Source organism: Clinocottus analis, unplaced genomic scaffold, assembly GCF_023055335.1.
Source record: "Clinocottus analis isolate CAN_PGR_092001 unplaced genomic scaffold, fCliAna1.0.p SCAF_70, whole genome shotgun sequence".
Lineage (NCBI taxonomy): Eukaryota > Metazoa > Chordata > Actinopteri > Perciformes > Cottidae > Clinocottus > Clinocottus analis.
Genome location: NW_027176230.1, coordinates 19,453 through 40,693, shown reverse-complemented (window position 1 = coordinate 40,693; position 21,241 = coordinate 19,453). Strand labels below are relative to the sequence as shown.

General features: G+C 42.0%; 1 protein-coding gene across 1 annotated transcript; it reads left to right on the top strand.

The window, feature by feature from the left end:
* Positions 1-18,770, top strand: LOC137779309 (glucagon-like peptide 2 receptor). Its single transcript, XM_068566946.1, has 13 exons — positions 1-87; positions 9,731-9,818; positions 9,902-10,015; positions 11,358-11,479; positions 11,583-11,689; positions 13,611-13,767; positions 13,914-14,073; positions 14,576-14,636; positions 14,729-14,795; positions 14,937-15,025; positions 15,309-15,447; positions 15,530-15,571; positions 18,405-18,770. Exons 1-13 carry the CDS (start codon positions 1-3, stop codon positions 18,768-18,770), a joined length of 1,599 nt encoding a protein of 532 aa, XP_068423047.1.
* The last annotated feature ends 2,471 nt before the right edge of the window (positions 18,771-21,241 follow it).

Here is a 21,241-nt window from a genome sequence, read left to right as displayed (position 1 = left end):
ATGCCCACGCTGCTGCCTGCCCGGCTCAAGAGGCCCACGGCAGGGCCGACGTTCCTCTTGTTCTTCTTGGTTGTCTTCAACCTCCAGGTAAATGCTATGCCTAACATACACATGAATGCACAGACACACACACACACAGATTAGGCCTTTAAATACATTTACATTCAAGTCTTTGCAGTAAATCATTTTATTTCATATGTTTTCAACAGAACATGGCTCCACAAAATAATTCTCCATTTAAATGACTTGAGGCAAAGTGACACATATTTCTAATGAAGCACAGACCCTGATGTCAGATGAATGTGTAGTTTGGGCTAAGAGGTCCCATTGTTCATATGTGTTTTTACAGTATCTACACAACAAACATGACCATCATATCACACAGCACTTCAGTTTAGTGTGAATTCACTTTCATCTGTAGCATTATAATCCAGTGACTTAGCAGAGGGTTGAGAGTTTGAGAACATACGGGAAACTGGTGGCAGTTCTTTTTGGTTACGGCCATCAAATCAATTTCAACATCTCCATATGATTCAATGCAACACAAGGTATCATGCGTTACTACTTTGCTGTTAAATATTTAACACTTTGACATAATAAGGACATCTTATTTATTTTTTTTAAACAATGAATTTATTGATTTTCAGTCATCACATCAAATTGATTATGAACAGAGCAATAAACAGCAAACATGTTCATCCTTTTCCCCGCATAATAATAAAGCAACCCAATAATAGTTAAATTAAAACAGATAATAAAACTAAAATAAAAAAATAATAAAAAAAATACAGAAACAGAAAACTAAAACTATACTTGACAAACTGAAAAATGGGTGTTTTTTGTTGTTGTTTTTCCTTCTCGTCAATGTACATAATCAGATAGTGAAGTCACCAACATTAGCATTGTGCCTTAAGAAACACTTAAAGGTCCCCGGACACTATCAGAAACATTTAGTTTACGTCTAACAATATCAATGATCTTTTCCATTGACGTGTTTGAGGCCATTTCTTTAACCCACAGACCAATTCAACACTTTTCCAATTAAGAGCAATTGTACGTTTAGCTTGTAACATACACATATCTATGAATTTGAACTCTTTGTTTTGTAGAGGTAGTATGGTAGCATATTCAGAATAAAAAGCTTGGGATTCAATGGTAATTTCTTTGATAAAATGTGATTAATCATATTAACGACATCTTGCCAGAAGGTTTTCACTTCCCCACATTCCCATATACAGTGAAACAGTGTGGCCCTTGCCTCAACACACTTAATGCAGGTATCAGGGATATTATCATTAAACTTATGCAGTTTCACAGGAGTTATATATGTATGCATCAGCCATTTATACTGTGGAAGTTTTAGGTTGCTGCTGACTGTCTGCTTCTGTGCCTCTTTACATGCCTCACTCCATTCTTCTACAGATATTTCCTCCTCTATATCTTCATTCCATAATCTCAGTTTTGATTCTGATGATTCAGTAGATCCAGACACAAACAAGTCACACAGAGTGGAAATGAAACCTTTATCATAACAGTGTCTTGTGACTGCTACTTCTAATGCAGGTATGGCCGGTATAACTAAAGAATGGTTTATGATGAAGATATAAAACTCCTAAGCTGAAGATATCTGAAAAAATGATTATTTGGAATGTCACATTTGGTAGATATTTCTGCAAAAGAAAGAAATACTTAGAAAAATACTTTATCCTTCTCCTTGTATACGTCTTGCACGTTTCTTAACCCTTTTCAGCCCATAATTTAAATCCTCTATTACCCCAAATAGGACTGAAGCATGAATGATATAAAATTATATTCAAATATTTGCAATACAATTGGGTTGTCTGTATTTTTCTTCAACTATTTGCTGAGTACAAGTTCAGGTGCAATAGTAAACTTGGTTTAACAGAGCAGGACTCCAAATCCATCCAAGCAGGGGGATTTCCAGAAGAAACATGACTGTAATTATAACTGTAACGTGATTGAGCTGCGCAGTAATACATTGGATATTTGGGCATTTAACCCCTCCTCGATCATATGGTAAATAAAATAAAGATAGACGTAATCTGGGACGTTTATTTTGCCAAATGAAGTTTGTAAACAGTTTCTTGATTCAGGACTATACCGTGAAAGAAGCGGTGCTACAACAAGCATGGATGCAGAAACAAGTCCAGTTTCAGGGAAAGCTCATATACTTTGACCAGGATTACTCTCTGGAGGTACAGAGGACCAGAGCGCGGGTACGTTATGAGCAGCTGCAGGAGAAGGGGATTCTCCTGGATGTTTCTTCCCTGCGCAACTGAGAGTCACCTTGGAGACGGAAGTGAAAACTTTCCCAACGCTGGTCGAGGCTCTGCCGACACTTGGGGGTTGGGCTCAGTGGTGCAAGTGAGAGAGAGAGAAGATGGAACGGGAGCTTTCAAGGGCCACATGGCAAAGGCAGGAGAACGGGAGGAGAGGGGGGTTCTGGTCTAAACAATGCGACTAGTGGAGGTGACCAGGTGCTCAGTGTGGACACCTTGTAAATGGAGAAGTATCGTACCAAAGGCTCAACGTGGTTGTGTTTGGAGGATAATTATCCTGCATCTGGCAACCCTGAGATCTGTCCACCAATGACAGCTCTCTCTACCGTCAGAGCTCAGCAAGAAGATGAACGTAAGATACCGTTTCACGACCTGTAAGAGCGTAATAACTAGTTAGTGAAAGACTCAGAGAAACACAAATATCACAGGAGGTAAAGTCTCAAACGTTTTGGAATCCCTGCCATTTTTAGGTATCGAAAAGAGGACACGTCTGGAAAAGAGGACGTCTGGTCAGCCTAAGGGACGCTGGTCTACGGTCTTTTCTGCAGGACTGAGAAAATGTAATTCATGCTCAGGTAACGCTAACAGACTTTTGAAAGTGTGCTAAAGTTTAACGGTCGACAGGAATACAACATTATATCTATCCCCTGAGATGACATTTAAAACAGCTAGTCTCACTGAACATAAGTGATGAGTATATGTCCATCCATCCATTTTCCGCCGCTTATCCGGGGTCGGGTCGCGGTGGCAGCACACCCAGCAGACCGACCCAGGCTTCCCTCTCACCCGCAACATTTTCCAGCTCGTTCTGGGGGACCCCAAGACGTTCCCAGGCCAGCCGGGAGATATAATCCCTCCAGCGTGTCCTGGGTCTTCCCCGGGGCCTCTTCCCAGTTGGACGTGCCTGGAAAACCTCTAATGGGAGGCGTCCAGGAGGCATCCGAATTAGATGCCCGAACCACCTCAGCTGACTCCTTTCGATACGAAGGAGCAGCGGCTCGACTCCAAGCTCCCCCCTGATGTCCGAGCTCCTTACCCTATCTCTAAGGCTGAGCCCGGCCACCCTACGGAGGAAGCTCATTTCGGCCGCTTGTATCTGCGACCTCGTTCTTTCGGTCCTGACCCAGAGTTCGTGACCATAGGTGAGGGTTGGAACGTAGACCGACCAGTAAATAGAGAGCTCCTCCTTCTGACTCAGCTCCCTCTTCACCAAGACGGACCGTTACAGCGCCTGTTTTACTGCTGCAGCCGCACCGATCCGCCTGTAGATCTCCCGCTCCACCTTACCCTCACTCGTGAACAAGACCCCGAGGTACTTGAACTCCTTCGCTTTGGGCAGGCATGTTGTCCCCACCTGAAGGGAGCAATCCACCGGTTTCGGCAGAGTATATGTGAGTGATATTAAAGGTAAGAGGGGGCGAAGGGCTCCCATTTTCTTTTTCCTGATAATACCCGAGATGGGACAAAAACCTCACCAGGGAATTGGTTATTTCCTTTGGTCTGTGGTTTGGTTGGCACTTTGTGCATATTCCCCAGAGAGAGTTCGAGGTCACGACTCTAAAACGCAGCAGGGGCTGGTGGACACATTTCTTCAGCCAGCTGGGTTTTTGGAAGTCAAGAGTGTTTATTTGGTTCATTTAAATGTGTTTGTTCGTAGTTCTTATATCCTTGACATGTCTGTTAAGTTCACACAAGTAAATGAGGTCATTTTTGTAGTAAAGTTTTATATTTTAAACACAGGGGTTTTGTGGGTAAGGGGAAAAAAAACAAGAACGAAGATTATTTATGTCTGATTTAGGGGTTGTTAGTTATAATGTGAGAGGTATCAATCATCCCATTAAGAGGAAAAAGATTCTGACTCAGTTGAGACAATTCAATGGTTCAATAGAGTTACTACAGGAAACTCACCTCAATGAGGCTGAACACAGGAAACTGAGAAGAGACTGGGTGGAGCAGGTGTGCAAAGAGCAGAAAGAGAGCACTGGCAAGTAGATCCAGCGGTGTTGCAGTACATAGGGAAGTAAAGGATACTCAGGGAAGGGAGATAATGGTCATAGGAAAAGTAGGTGGACTAGACCTGACCATCATGAGTAGTTATGCTCCGAATGAAGATGATCCTGCGTTTTTTTTAAAGACATTGCATTCATATTGGCAAAGGAAGCTAAAGGTGCCATAATTCTAGGAGGAGACTTTAATTGTGTCTTAAATGCAAAATTAGACAAATAACCCACAGACCATGGACCTCCTGGCAGGAAATCAAAAGCTGTAAAACAGATGTTGGAAGAGTTGGGGCTATTAGATAGCTGGAGAGACAATAATCTAACGACAAAAGATTTTACATTTTTATCTATGGTTCATGGGTCAAACTCTAGAATTGATCTGATTTGCATTTCAAAGCAGAGCTTCATAAAGTTAAGGAGTGTGTCATAGAACATATTACTCTATCTGACCATGGTTCAGCAAGACGGAAATTAAACTTGGGTTTTGAAAGGCATTTTAAATACTGGAGATTAAACATCTCTTTGCTGACAAACCCGGTATCCCAATAGCATTTAAAACAAACTAAAGAAGAATACTTTGCAATCAATGATAATGGAGCAGTATCCCCCTCAACCCTTTGGGAAGGGGCTACGGCGGTGCTGAGAGGGAAATGTATTAAATAAACACAGACTTGAAAAGGAGAAACAATTAGAAAGTGATATAAAAAGATTGGGACACGAGCATAGAGTAACTGGAGACAAAATACATTGGAACAACTACAGGAGTGTAGAACTGCTCTGGATGAATTACTTCCACAAAAAGCTGAGGCAGCGCTCACATATACAAACCAAAGATACTATCAGATGGGGAATCGAGCGAGCGACTCCTGCCTTTCAGTTGAGGAGATGGCATCCTTAGCTGAGGTTCAGTAGAAATGGCATCCTTAGCTGAGGTTCAGTAGAAATGGCATCCTTAGCTGAGGTTCAGTAGAAATGGCATCCTTAGCTGAGGTTCAGTAGAAATGGCATCCTTAGCTGAGGTTTAGTAGAAATGGCATCCTTAGCTGAGGTTCAGTAGAAATGGCATCCTTAGCTGAGGTTTAGTAGAAATGGCATCCTTAGCTAAGGTTTAGTAGAAATGGCATCCTTAGCTGAGGTTCAGTAGAAATGGCATCCTTAGCTGAGGTTCAGTAGAAATGGCATCCTTAGCTGAGGTTCAGTAGAAATGGCATCCTTAGCTGAGGTTCAGTAGAAATGGCATCCTTAGCTGAGGTTCAGTAGAAATGGCATCCTTAGCTGAGGTTCAGTAGAAATGGCATCCTTAGCTAAGGTTTAGTAGAAATGGCATCCTTAGCTGAGGTTCAGTAGAAATGGCATCCTTAGCTGAGGTTCAGTGGAAATGGCATCCTTAGCTGAGGTTCAGTAGAAATGGCATCCTTAGCTGAGGTTCAGTAGAAATGGCATCCTTAGCTGAGGTTCAGTGGAAATGGCATCCTTAGCTGAGGTTCAGTAGAAATGGCATCCTTAGCTGAGGTTCAGTAGAAATGGCATCCTTAGCTGAGGTTCAGTAGAAATGGCATCCTTAGCTGAGGTTCAGTAGAAATGGCATCCTTAGCTAAGGTTTAGTAGAAATGGCATCCTTAGCTGAGGTTCAGTAGAAATGGCATCCTTAGCTGAGGTTCAGTAGAAATGGCATCCTTAGCTGAGGTTCAGTAGAAATGGCATCCTTAGCTGAGGTTCAGTAGAAATGGCATCCTTAGCTGAGGTTCAGTAGAAATGGCAGTGGCGTTTCAAACCTTTTACAATACTCTTTATGAAGCACCAGAGGAAGCACCAAGCACGGTGAAAATGGAGGGAATATTTAAAGATTAATTTAGTAAGCTATAGGAAGCAGAGGAGGAGGAGTTGACAGCCCATATTTTAGAAAGTGAAATAGAAGGAATCATCGGATCTCTGAAAAACAATAGATTTCTTCGTTCTGTACCGGCCAATAGAATACAGAAATACATCGGAAAGTTAATCAACCCTGGTCAGACGGGGTTTCTACCAATAATATTAGAAGAGTTCTAAATTAACAATCAGTAAGCAAGAGACTGTCCTTCAGTGCTTCTCCGTCTTGACGCTAAGAAGGCGTTTGATAGGGTGGACTGGTTGTATTTAAATTATACTGTGAAACAAATGGGATTTAATTTGACATTTATTAGATGGATCAACACTCTAAATAAATACCCAATATCTAGAGTTGGGGTACGGACCCTGCTCTCAATTCTTTAACTTAAGAAGGGGGTTCGGCAGGGAAATGCAGTTTCTCCTCTTTAGTTTGCACTGAGTATTGAACCTTGAAGTTAATGAATGGAAATCGGAAGCAATGATGCTTACAGGAAGCTGGCCTACACAATTAGACAGACTTGCGAGACTTAGATGGTCAAAGGGGGGCTTTAGGTACTTGGGGGTGATTTTGACTCCTATTGCTTCTAAATCACTAGTGGGCCGTGAAGGTACTGCAGGTAAGAGGTCATTTATAAATAAATAAAAGTTTTTAATTTTCAATTTTGAAAAGTTTGAATATAAAAATATTAATGATTTAAATGACGTGTTATTCTTTTACTGGTGTAACAGAGGGATTTTTTTGCACCTTTACTGTGTGGTATTAATAAAATAATAACACGATCGTTCGTCAGCCGAGCCGGCAACTTCTTTATTAACGTCTTCTCTTTTTCACCTCCAACATTTCTCCACACCTCTTTTTCCATTTTCTTCCTTCAAAATAAAAGCCCCGGAAACACAATACAATAGCTTACACTGGCAACAAAGACGATGCCTGCAGAATTAAAGGTGGTTTTAAATGAAGCAGTGAGAACAGTACATTTCATCAAAAGTCCTCCGCTGCACCTGTTCTCCATATCATGAGACAGGAAGTGACCACCGGCAGCTTCTCCTGCTCACTGCAGTCCGGAGGCTTTACAGGTGAGCTGCTCACTGACCTTTGAGCTGCGTGATGAAGTCAGGACATGTTGTGTGAACTCCTGGTTTGAACTGTCAGACCTGTGACTTTGTTAGTTGGTGTATTTGGCCGACATGTTCGGTTTCTTAATGGACTCAATCTATCCCTCCAAGGAAAAGCAGTGAACAGCAGCTCCCTGGTTCCTGATCTGATGTGAGGTTCTGGGACAGGATGTCATGTATACAGATTGTAAAGCCCTCCGAGGCAAATCTTGCATTTGTGATTTTGGGCTATACAAAATAAACTGAATTAAATTGAATTGGTTACGTCGGTGTTTGACGTATTACAAATACGTTGATTATACGCGTATTTTGATTATATTGTTTATTACAAATACTGTTATAATCGTGTGCTTGTGTTATTGTTTTCTTGCTTTCCCGCTGAATTTAAACATATTTGAATTTCTAAACTCTGCGGAGGAAAAGAAAAGTAAAGGGGCGTTGTGAGGCGGTAACGGGGCCGGTTTGAAGACCGCTGGCCGCCGGTGTGAGGTTGATGTGACGGTAACGGCCCGCTACGCGCCGGGTCCGGTCTTCACTAAGTCGGGTTGTCAGCGTCAGCTGACGCTGACGTACGTTTGTGTTTAACATTATAAAACATTTCTGTATGACCAGTACAGTTAACTGACGTGAAAACCACAATGTCAAATGGGGCGCCTCTTGTAGTATTAAAGTAAATATATATGAGCTCTGGAGAAAATGGTATACAAGACATACATTGTCGGATAATACATTTTTAATCACTTGAAGTGATTTAATAATCCCTAGTTTATGTTTCGATCAGAGTTACAGGGCTCTCCAGTGTCGCATTGAGCGTGACTGTCATTGCGGTCTTAAGTCCCCCCACCTCCCTCCCCTGTCGACAAATATTCTGCCAGGCTGTTTTTTCTCTTTTGCACGCTTCCTATTGCTGTCCCGGTATCTACTTTTAAGCTCTTGGGTAGGCTTGTTTCCTGATTCATATGGCAGAACCAGAGGCCTAGAGTGAGACTCAAAGTTCTTTGCTTAAAGAAAGAGAAAGGCGGTTTATCTCTGCCTCATTTCAGAAGTTTTTATTGGGCAGCACAACTTAGAGTATTGGTCTCCTGGATGAGATTGGATATGGATACAAAATGGGTGCATATAGAGCAAAGTTCAGTAAACACACCACTCTCAGCACTCCCCTTTCTGACGACAAATGCATTGCGTAAACTAAAAATACAAAATGAATGGCTTAAGTATACTTTAAAGGTTTGGATGGAAATAGGACAGGTATTAAACCTCTCATTATCTGTGTCTAGGGCATTAAAGATAGCTGATCTTCTGCTAGCTAATTGAGACAGTGGTGTTCGTAAATGGGCAGAGAAAGGTTTGACCACAATCAATCAATCATTTGCAGGAACGACAGTAGAATTCATATGGGTACGTCTGTCGACACACTGGATATAAAAGGTAAATGGAAATTGGAGGTTAAGATCATTATTGCAGATGATGACTGGGAATGCTCGGCACGCCAGAAGCAACGCGTCGGCCGGATCCTGATACCGACTCGCTGAGACTCAGCTTGATCAACACGTTCATTTCTACAATGCCAGAATCGACCCAGGTCCGGCAGCCATCAACGAGCCAGAACCTGCTTCGTTGCTGGCTGCCAATAAGTCCGGCTGCCATATCTCAGCCAGAAAAGGTTCGGGTCTGTAACCGCTAAATCTGGGCCAGATGGCAAAAATTCAATGAGCGAAAGCTGTCTGTCACTTGGCCGCATCGAGCCGGAACACAATCAGCCAACACTTGGCGCCAGTACGGCCGAGTCCGCCGCTACCTGGAGGGGACGCGACATCAACTGAAGGGACTCTTTTAGATCAGAGACCCGGCGGCAGAACGCTGCTGCAGCTCGGACAGAGATCTGCTGCATTTCTTCTCATGTCGGAGGGGGAAGGAAGCCGGAAGAAAGAACCCGATGTGACGCATGAGGCGCACGGCGGTGCAGGCTCGTGCGTCTGATGCACGATCATGATGCCGAGGAAATAACTGATGCAGCTGTTCGTTCAAAAAGTTTTCCTTTAATAAGGGCTATTAGAGTATGTGTTTGGATTGAAACGGGCCGTTGTGTGCCCACCGCTGCCTGAACAGCACACTACTATCATCCAGCTCTGCTCAGCTTTTTAAAGCTTCACTTTGATTTCCAGCCGTAGCAGACAGCTGTTTGTTAGTAGACACTATACTATACTACTATACTATACCTGCTAACCAAACAGCAGATCAAGTTAGCGTCCAGCTGCTGCAGTTGTGACCAAAGAACAGCTCAAGGAGAAATAATGTAACTAAAACATTGTAATGAGCTATGCATCACATTAATGTAATTCATAATAACTTAAAGTAACTTCAATGATAACATTATAAGTACTATGAATGTTACGGGTCAGATTATTAAAATAATAGTTTCTCACTTTTTAAATCCTCATGCAGGTAACAGGCTCGGTGCTTGAAAGTCTCATAACTAAACGGACTGAATACTGGGAGCAATGCAACCGCACTCTGGCAACGAGGGCAGCTGGTGAGCCTCCGGTCCAGTGATCCAATGTTACTCATCTTGATTCTTATAACCTTTGTAAAAACTCATGTATTGATGTTTTACAGGAATCTACTGTAAAGGAACGTTTGACATGTTTCTGTGTTGGCCGCATTCATCTCCTGGGAATGTGTCTGTGCCCTGTCCGTCCTACTTACCCTGGATCAGTGAGGACACGTCTTGCCACCTAAAAGAACTCATGAAGTCTTGAAAGCTTTGGTGTTTGAACATGCCAACATGTAATATCTCAGCAACAATTGGATGGATTTCCATAACATTTTCAAGAAAATTGCAATAGATGTCATGTGTACAGAATGATCAACATAACAGCACACGCATGTGACAGGATGTTGACATCATGATAAGGGCCGCGTTTCCCAGAGTCGTTAAGACGCTCTTAAGCCCTAAGAGCTTTTTAGAAACGCTCTAAGAGCGCTGTGAAAGAAGGACGTGTTTCCCAGAGTCGTTCTTAGCTTAAGACACTCTTTCACTAAGAAGGAAACGTAAGATCAGTCTGACCCACTCTTAACAGCCTTCTTAGTGACTAAACGCTCACTGCAGCCGCGTCAGGGAAAGTTATATCTGACATTCAAAGGAATACTAAAACCATGCATAATGACGAATGTGCGCTCATAGTTACAGGACACTGACGCAAGAATAATAATCGCATTAAAAGAAAAATAACGATATAAAAATAAAGAATTCCCCTGTGTTCCTGTAGCTACATACATAAAATGAATCAGCATTACTATCACTCATTACGTTTTCACACACATTCGGCATCTGCATATGAGTTTACGTTGGTTATAAAAACATCAACAACCCTGTGGTATTCCGTAGATATCAGGGAAACTGCCGGTTGTAACTGAACTCTGCTGAACCTCATCCAGAGAGGCTCCTCATCTAAAGGCGTTGCTGAAGTCCACGTGAGAGACACCACGGCTGCAATACAGCATAGTCTCGCTGCTAACCAACAGCGTCGGCGTGCGTGAAGCCAGATAGTTTACATAAATGCATGTGAGCGTCAGCACTTCTCCACTTAATGTGCTGTCGGACCGGGCTGTCCAAGTACCGGCTTCCCCGTCTGTCACACTCCGTGAAACCGATGCCTTGCTGAGGCCGGTGCCGTCCCCCACCACCTGCAGGAAGCTCCCCACTGCGTAAAGACCAGGCTGAGGGCAACACTGCAGCGGGTTGGCCTCTGGATGTGTGGTGACACCAGCGTGACGAGGCGTTGGAGCTCCTAAGACGCTCTTAGCGCTTAAGAGCGTCTTAACGACTCAGGGAAACGCGGCCATTAGCATTTTGCTGAGTCAGCAGACATTTCAAACAGCTTTCTCAATGGTCAGTGCAGCGTTCCGGAAGGATTTAACACCACAATGAAGTTTCAATAATAATGTACCAGAAGTGACAATACCTATTAAATTCAGGATTTAGTTGTATAATGATGTAATTACAAAAACCAGGAGAGAAAAGAAAACTCAGTCAGAAGTAACCATGCATGTCAACGTGTCCCTCATACAGACGGCTCCAGGACGGCGCACCGGGAATGCTTAGTGGACGGGCGATGGCGACAAAGAGAGAATTCCTCTGAGACCTGGAGGGATGACTCTGAGTGTCAGGAGGAGCATTATTTCAAAGACAAGGTGAGGAGGAAAGTGTCCAATACCCCGTGTACGTTTCCTCTACGCTTTGGGGATGAACATGTCTTTCTTTATCAGTTAATTGTTACTTTCCGTGTGTGTGCAGGAGGATGAAATGCTTCGTCAGACAGCCCTCCGGCTGCTCTCTGTCGTTGGCTATTCGCTGTCCTTGTCATCTCTCTTCATTGCTACTCTTCTGATGGGCGTGTTGAGGTCAGTGGCAGAGAGTCCAGCTGTTTCTGATGGTCAGGCAATGAAAATAATACCATTTGTATGGAGTTGTAGTATTTTACTCACTCAGTAAATATTAAGATCTGAGAAAATGGTGGTGACAATTTGCTGTATGATGGTAAATTGACTTGGACTGGTGCAACGCGGCTCAGGATCCAAACTACAGTCAGACCTAGAAGCGACTTTGGTTCATGTTGCGATGACCGAGTGGCAAATTCAAAATAAACGCACTCTGGACAGACTGGAGTTGAGTTGCAACATCATTCTTTTTTTTATTATCCTCTTCACAAACAAATTAGGCTCCTTTTAAACACCCCTTTGTGACTAATTGGCCCAGACCATCTTCCAATAGGGCCGTCTCACCACCCAAAAATATGTGCTCTAAACATTTATGTTATTGTGATAACCCCGAAAATAACCCTACTAACTTTACTAACATTTAAACCCGGCATAACTAACATAACTTAAAACCCTTCTCATTTACGTCAACCAACCCAACAGTAAAACCTTGTCACTTCCCCCCTTCCTTTTTCCGCCACTTGGTCCCACCCAGAACTATACATGGGTGCTTAGGCCTTGCAGTGACGACCCGTCGTCACAGTTCAGTATCGTGTCCCAGGATTGGTCCACATGCAACGAAGCTGTGCAGGTCTATTTACCATTTACTAGCATGGAGCGCTGTAACCTAGAAATTAATAACTAAACGTCCATGTTGGCTTCCACATCATCCAACCAATATTTCAGTAAAACCAAAATTTTATGTAGGCCAAATATTACCAACGATCCACACAGAAAATATGTGTGTGTGCACATCTTTGGCCAGTAGATGGGTCAAACTGTGGGAATATTCTGTCCTTTTGTTTCCTACACTAAATAATTTAGCTTACTGTGTGGATTTATGTAATATCTATATGAATATAAGCCAAGGTAAAACCATGTTGTAATGAACTGGAAATAACCCTTATGCTTTGTTTCACATTTTGTACTTTAGATGTTTTGAAAACCATTTCTTGTTATAGTTAAAAACTGTTCATTTTACCACAGTTTGATTTGAATGAGAACAAAAAAAATATTTCACATTGACAATTTGAAGGGGCCTTATGAAGCTATTTTTGTTTCAAAAGAACCCTAAAAAAATCTCAAACCTAATAAACATGTTGAATTAATTCATTTTATGAATCATTTCCTTTTTGTAACATTTTGAAACCAACATTGCTGACATCCATGTGTGATTTAAGTATTTTCCTGTGAAACTTCTTTACCTGCACACGATGTTGTGTGTGTGATGATGTCATCACACACACACGTGATGATGTCATCACGTGTGTGTGTGTGTGTGTGATGACACTAACGAAACAGAACATGAAGTATATTGAAATCGAGATGCACAAAGTCAAATGGAGCACGAAAGCAACCAAAGCTAAATGATAATTAAACAGCCATTTTCCTTCTATTAGATATTGTTGGACAATCAACAAAGCAATGGGACGGATTGACGAGCTTATAGGTCTCAGAAAAAGGGGGAAATAGATGGACTAGGATTATAAATCCCTCTAAATGAAATGATAAATTGAAGCTGTGAGCGGGTCCTCGCTCCAGCACGTCGGGGGTCGCCAGCTCGCCTGCTGGCCAAACGTTCTCGGCCGGACGAGTTCGGCGACCGTCTCTCTCCTACGCAATGACGGACGAGAACGTGCATGCGAGTAACGGCGGGTCCTCCGCCGCGACTCCGTCAGCGCTCGCGCCCTAAAGAGAGGAAATGTTTGCTGGTCCATGTTCATGTATGTTGATCATTTTGTTCCATGTTATGTCATGAAATATGACCTCAGTCGTGTTTTTACAGTTGCACAGCACGTATGGATTATCACTTTCTCAAACTGCCACTCCTGTTTTTGCTTGCAAGGAAGCTCCACTGTACCAGGAACTACATCCACATGAATCTGTTTGTGTCATTCATCCTGAGAGCCATGGCTGTGATCTCCAAGGAAATCATATTACACATCAAGTATTCCAAGCTACCCAAGGACGATCCAGGATGGAACTCGTACTCGGTCTCTGCGGTACAAAACAATACTGGTTTATTCTTCACATATTAGCAGATACTTGCTTGTGCTGAGCTTTTCGGATTCTGTTTTAGTTGAAACCAATCTCCCAGTTTGAATCAGATCTACTGTTTGCTCCACTAACTCACAATATTTCTCAACAGATAGCGTTGATTTGTAAATTTTCCAAAGTGTGTCTGGAATACTTTGTGGCCTGCAACTACTTCTGGCTCTTGGTGGAGGCCTTGTTCCTCCACACCCTGCTCTTCACAGCTGTGCTGACCAAGAGACATCTCCTGAAGAGATACATGCTGCTGGGATGGGGTAACTCACCACGACTTACTCGACCTGTCGAACCATCACGTATCGGTTTGGATGTGGCATCTTCTGCTTGCTACATTATGTCTTTTCAAAATAATGTTTGTGTTCACAGAAAACCTACAGTTTCCATTCATTTCATGCAAACCGTTTCAAATGAACTTAACTTATAGGTCTACTTCATTTTTAGGTTTATATAAGCACAATCTATTTGGGTATGTTTAGAGAACAAAAGTACTCGTTGAGGCAGAGAATAACCTGCTGGGACTACAGTGGGTTCAAATAAATACCTCGGTTGAGTACAGTTATGTTTTTACAGAACTAAATGAATCAATGATGATTGGGCTTCGCGCGGGACACAGAGCTTTCAAACTGGGACCCTCCAACAATGGAGAAGATGGGTTGAAACAGGCTACATGCGGCTGGAGGGTCACATGCAGAGCGTCTGGTACCAGAGTGTGTGTGAGTGTATTAAACGTGAGCATCTCATGCTTTTGTTCCGTTTCAGGGACACCTGTATTGTTTGTAACACCTTGGACAGCGGTCAAGATTGTATATGAAAACACAGAGTAAGTGTTTTATTACATACTTCACATCAAACAAACTAACTTCCTTCAAATGTTTCCCATGGATTTACTTTACTGAATCCTTTTATTTTTAGATGCTGGTCAATAGTGAACAGATGGTTCTGGTGGATAATAAGGGGCCCAATTACTTTATCAGTGCTTGTAAGTGAATTCTGAACCAATCCTTGAAAGCCTTTCACTTGATGTTCACATTAGTTACAGATCCTCTTCTTGCTCCTGTAAGATTATTTTATTGTGCAGGCATCAAGTTAACGCATTTCCTTTAACGTTCATGTGTTACAGGTCATTTTCTTCATATTCATTAAGATTCTCATGCTGCTGCTGTCCAAGCTGAAAGCAGATCAGGTGACATCCACAGACTACAGATACAGGTAGTCAACAACTAACTGCTTCCAAATGTCAGGAAGCATGTTTGACCTTGAGTGCCAATTATGATATAAAAACATGATATTCCTGGTCAAACATTTAAATACGGCACAGATTAACATGACACCTTTTAAGGCATGTCACATACATGTCTCCATAGAAAATAATACATCGTTCCTTTGCTCTTCATTTCGTCCTTTGAATCATGTGCCACTGTATATTTTGCAAACTTCCTACCTGTCTTAAGAGTCTATAATTATTCACAGCTGGATTTGTTTTGTCCTTCAGCTTGGCAAGAGCAACATTGGTGCTGATTCCTCTGCTGGGGATCCACGAAGTGGTCTTCACTGTGCTGCTGGATGAGTGTGTGGAGGGCAGCAGTCGCTACGCCAGGAACTTCATCAACCTCACGCTCAGCTCCTTTCAGGTAACTCTTGTAAGGTTGTTGCATGCGTAGCAAGCTACTTTTGTTTTAACTCCAAATGAACTATACTTTGTATCCTTTTTAGGGATTATTGGTTGCTGTGCTGTACTGTTTTGCGAATGGAGAGGTACATTTCATCCACATGTACTGTCATTTCTTATAGATGTTTTTGAAAGGATGAATTGAAAGCTCAGTTCAGTCATTTGTGGTGTTGTCATCTATTGTTGTTTAGAATATATTCTCTATACTAAAGTGAAGCTTTGTTTGTGCGAACTAAACTTAAATTAACCTAATTTCCATCAGCCGCAGGTTTTTTGACAAAAACTTTCACAAAAAACTATTCTTTGCTACCTGCTGGACACCAGATAGCAACAGACAGAGTTAGCAACTAGCTAGGGAAGATATTGGAGCATTTAGAAGCTAAAGACTAACAAATATTTCACGTGAGCAAAGCAGCAAACTGACCAAAATAATGGTCAATAGACCAACACTCACACACACACACTCTCACACATTCATACACACTCACATTCATACACACTCATACACATTCACACTCACACACACACTCACACACATTCACACACTCACACACACTCACACACACATTCATACACACTCACACACACTCACACACACATTCATACACACTCACACACACATTCATACACACTCACACTCACACTCACACACACACACTCACACACACACACTCACATTCATACACACACTCACACACACTCACATTCATACACACTCACATTCATACACACTCACACCCATTCACACACTCACACTCACACTCACACACACTCACATTCATACACACACACTCACATTCATACACACTCACACACACTCTCACACACACTCACACACACTCTCACACACACACACTCACACTCACACTCACACACATTCACACACACTCACATTCATACACATTCTCACACACACTCACACACACTCACACTCACACACCGGAGGCACAGCGACAAGAGCAATTTGGGGTTAAGTGTCTTGCTCAAGGACACATCAACATGGGCTAGCGGCGCCGGGGATCGAACCGCCGTCGTCCTCCAATCGTACTGCTGATTGAAGGACGACCCTGCTGGCAACTGAGCCCCTGAAAGAAGGGAGCATGTAGCAGAAAGACATTTCAGTCCAGAGTTGGAGAGTGATATCCATCAGATAGACGTAAATGGTTCAGTGGTACGTTGTGCATGGTTGCAGACTGCAGTCCTCTAGATACTCTTTGGCTCTTTACGAGCGAGTACCAACATGACATCCAGGAAGGGAACGATATCTTAAAGAGCGACTCCTGTTCTTACTTTTCTCTTAACTAAATAATTGCTTCAAAAAAATACATAATTTAAAGACAAATATATTCAGGAATAGATTAGAATTGTATTATTCATTATATTATTATTGCATTTTAGAGTTGTTTCAGTAATGTTTACAGCAAAGTAGCAACAATACTGTTGCTTTTCTAGAAACAGTATTCTATTATAATTAAAATGAACATAAAGTCATGACTGTCTCACTGGAAACACCTTTAAAATGTAAATAGAATAAATTACATTCCTAAGTGAAGTTTCAAAAGAAAAAGAACTATAAACATCGGCCATTATCAGTCCTTCCTCTTGTCTTCATCAGCGCCCCATTCCTCATATATCTTTCAACAAATTCAATCAAACGTCTTAAGATCCAGCTTAAATTACCGCGATGATTCACGTCAGGCTAACTCGGTTTCTGGAAGGCTTACCTGCTCTCAAACAGGCTCGTTGAATTGAACCAGATGTCAGTCACCTGGATGATTGCACACTTTCCTGCTTTCCCTTAAGGCTGTGATCTAGTCTGTGATCCAGTCTTTGATCTAGTCTGTGATCTAGTCTGTGATTTAGTCTGTGATCTAGTCTGTGATCCAGTCTGTGATCCAGTGTGTGATCTAGTCTGTGATCCAGTCTGTCATCCAGTCTGTGATCTAGTTTGTGATCCAGTGTGTGATCTAGTCTGTGATCCAGCCTGTGGTCCAGTCTGTGATCTAGTCGGTGATCCAGTCTGTGATTTAGTCTAATATAATTAATATCGCTCCTCCACCAATGAGGAAGGGAGCTCGTTGTCCGGTGGGCGTGGCCAACTTATCCAGTGAACTTCACTAAACTTGTGCTGGAGCAGGTTAAGATATTTCGATGTGTTACTATGGTGATTTTTCCAAACTGTCTTCGTGGAACCAAAAAGCCTGACATCAACTTCTCCTGAAAGCCAGACTTCTCCTGAAAGCCAGATATGAGGAATCGGGCCCTGCTGGTAAGAGGAGGACGCTGCCGTGTCTCAGCCAGCTAACAAACTAAGCTAAACTACAGACAGCTTTTGTTTTAGCTTCTTTGTGAAAAAATGCTTTTGGCCGCTGATGAACAAGTGCATTGATAATATATTGGCATTTTACTCGTGGATCTTTTATTGCACAGTAATACGCGTAGTTGTTGCCAGCTTTAGTATCTTCACTTTGCAATGTTTACTTTGCTGACTTTATATTTATTACCCCTAAACATTAAAAGGTACCAATACAAATCACCAGTAACGTCAGAGTTTATCAACACAAGCCTTTAATAATTTGTAAATACTTATATACTAATTGAATACTGGGTTTTGATACCCTTCCCTACCTTCAGGGAACGTAAAAACGAAAGGCTCTCTCAAGCCCGGCTTCTGTTTATCCCTTCTGGGATGCTGTTGAAACATGGTGGTGCAAAAGGAAAAGGGCCTGCTCCCAATGTAGATATAAACGGCTCTTTCTAAGCAACATAATGAGTCATAGTTCAGGTGATTATACACTAATGAAATCGTCATTTTTTAAATATTATTCTCCGTTTTTGCCAACAAACCTATATGTTTCACACTTCCTTTAAACATGTAGTCGTATAACTGGTGACACTTTTCTTTGTATGGGAATTTAGGTCCAAGCTGAACTAAAGAAGCGCTGGCAACTTTTCCTGTTTACCAAACACTTCCAGGTCAGGAGCTGTTTTCGGAGCGTACCTCTCAAGTACCTGTGGAAGTGCACTCGAGTGCGCCGTCCACAGTGCTCTCAGCAGAGTGACTCCTTTGACGAGGGCGGTACCTCCACCACACATCCACACCTGCTGCAGGTGGCTGTACATGAAGTAGCTGCAGGACTTGGACTAGAGGGTAAAAGTCAGGGTGTGAAGGGCTGTGACATGACAGGGCTGGACTTTCTCAACAGAAAGCACCTGTCCAGTAGTGATGGAGAGATAACACAAGGGGAGACCATGGAGGAGATTCTGGAGGAAAGCCAATTTTAATCCCATTAGATGTTGGGACTTTTATCTTATTTTATGATATAAGTGCATATAGCGTTCACCTGCTTATCAGGAATAACTAACATTCACTCACACACACACACACACACACACGCACACACACACACACAGACAGCAGGCACAGCTACAGGAGCAATTTGTGGTTAAGTGTCTTGTCCAAGGACAATAGGGCATGTATTCCCAAAGAAAGCCACCACTTATGGTAGAGACAAACAACGCTGCGGTCGCTGTGAGTAGTGACTAAGCCTATTCTACAGGAGAGAGGAGAAAGAGATCCAAGTTCATTTCCATCCAGAATCATGTACTGGTTTGCTAGAAATCTCATTAGCAGGGTCATTGGTGGAATGCCGTCACAGTCGCAATATTGGAATAATTTTAAGACATGCATTTGTACCATCAACCCCTGTCTAAAAGGGGGGGTTAGCGTAAATATTAGGGCTGGGCAAAGTTAAAAATTAAAAAATTAATTATTTTCTGAACAGGTACTGTTCAGTGGTAAGGGTCCCTGTGAGGGAAAAACCACTCCTTCTTTGGTCCATGTTCAGTAGTAAGGGTCCCTGTGAGGGACAAACCACTCCTTCTTTGGTCCATGTTCAGTAGTAAGGGTCCCTGTGAGGGACAAACCACTCCTTCTTTGGTCCATGTTCAGTAGTAAGGGTCCCTGTGAGGGACAAACCACTCCTTCTTTGGGCCATGTTCAGTAGTAAGGGTCCCTGTGAGGGACAAACCACTCCTTCTTTGGTCCATGTTCAGTCTGTTTCTTACCTTAAAGATGTTACAGACCAGCAGTTGATTCACTTTATACAAAAGCAATAAGTGCTTTTCATGTTTTCAGGTCAATTTTTCGTCCTCGTTGGTAAAAGTCTGTGTTGTCTTGAACAAGTGACCTGACGTCTGTTGAAGAGGTGGAGGTGTGAAGGACAGCTGACAGGTATCAGCAGCTGCTTTGAGCAGTAATGTTCAGTCTGGACTGTGAGTTGCAGCGAGTCCTGAGAGACCGTCTATGTTTCTCTTTGTGAGGCGGAGTGGCTCGCGGCAGCACCGCTGCTCTGAGAACACAAACTACACAACAACTACACAACAATACTTTCACGTCAGTCTCAAGTCTGCAAGTCATCAACACTGCCTGCTGGTGAGGCTACGGAAGCACACGCACATACATAAACCACTTCAAAGTAAAAGCATGTACATACACCACTTCAAAGTAAAAGCACGTACATACACCACTTCAAAGTAAAAGCACATACATAAACCACTTCAAAGTAAAAGCATGTACATAAACCACTTCAAAGTAAAAGCACGTACATACACCACTTCAAAGTAAAAGCACGTTCATAGACCACTTCAAAGTAAAAGCACGTACATAGACCACTTCAAAGTAAAAGCAGTGTCGTATTTCATTCACAGCTGCATCTTATTTATTTATTCTTCATTTTGAGTGACCTCATGCGGGCCGGACTGAGAGAGCCGTAAGACGTAGGTCTGAACTACGTCTGGAGAGATTTAAAGTGCAGCACCTGTGTGCAGTGATAAGCCCCGCCCACTGCACACAAAAAAACATACAGTAATTGCATGATCAAATATTTAACGCCGTTAATTGATTGAAAAGTTAACCCAGCTCTATAAGTGGTGTTTCACAGCTAATAAGCTACAATAACCTCCTCAGTTTTTAATTTTTGGTCAAAGGAACATATTTCTGTATATTTCCCCTGAAAGCAAATTCACTGATTACAGAAATGATTTTTTTTTAAAATTACTGTGACATTTAATTATTTAAAAATGATTGTGTCACCAAGCCGAGGACTTGTTGGTCTGTGATTTTGCAAATATTGAAGTGGCCATAAATGGCCGACTGTGTATGATGTATTTTTGGTTTAGTGCCTTTTTTATGCGGTGTGCTTTGCTTTGTACTTTGAATAGTTATAGTCATCAGCAACATTTATAATGTCATTAAATAAATCAGAAACAAGAAAAATCACCAGTGCAGAACCCTTTTGAAAACATTTGAACTGTGAATTTATCAATGTGTGGCTGAATTGTGTAACCATTTTAACAAAAGGCAAATGTTCTATACCTTCAGTGTAAAACATATGGCAGAGATTTAGGTACAACCTAAAAAAGCTGCTCATAAAATCAATAATAAAAGGTTCATGAAATAGCACTGTTTCTCTCTCATTTCTTGCATATCACACGAATGAAATAAACTTAAACAGAGGTTAATATAACCTCTGAAAATGTGTTAATTCCCTCCTTTTATTCTATAGTATGAACACATTTGTAATACATTCGTTATTGTCACCCACTGTAAACAACCTTGATTCATTCTTTATTGTCATAATCCTGTGAACATCACTTCTCTCTTTACACAAACTGTAATATCTATCAGTGTGGTTCGATTCATCTCAGGAAAAAATCTTAAAATCAGGAACTGTCATGATTGTTCTATGTCTGCA

Bases quoted from the DNA above. Each gene is read 5' to 3' on its own strand.
- LOC137779309 (XM_068566946.1), top strand. From the start codon at position 1: ATGCCCACGCTGCTGCCTGCCCGGCTCAAGAGGCCCACGGCAGGGCCG. The intron at 13,768-13,913 runs GTACAAAACAAT...ATTTCTCAACAG, and splicing joins ACTCGTACTCGGTCTCTGCG to ATAGCGTTGATTTGTAAATT. The intron at 15,448-15,529 runs GTAACTCTTGTA...TATCCTTTTTAG, and splicing joins TCACGCTCAGCTCCTTTCAG to GGATTATTGGTTGCTGTGCT.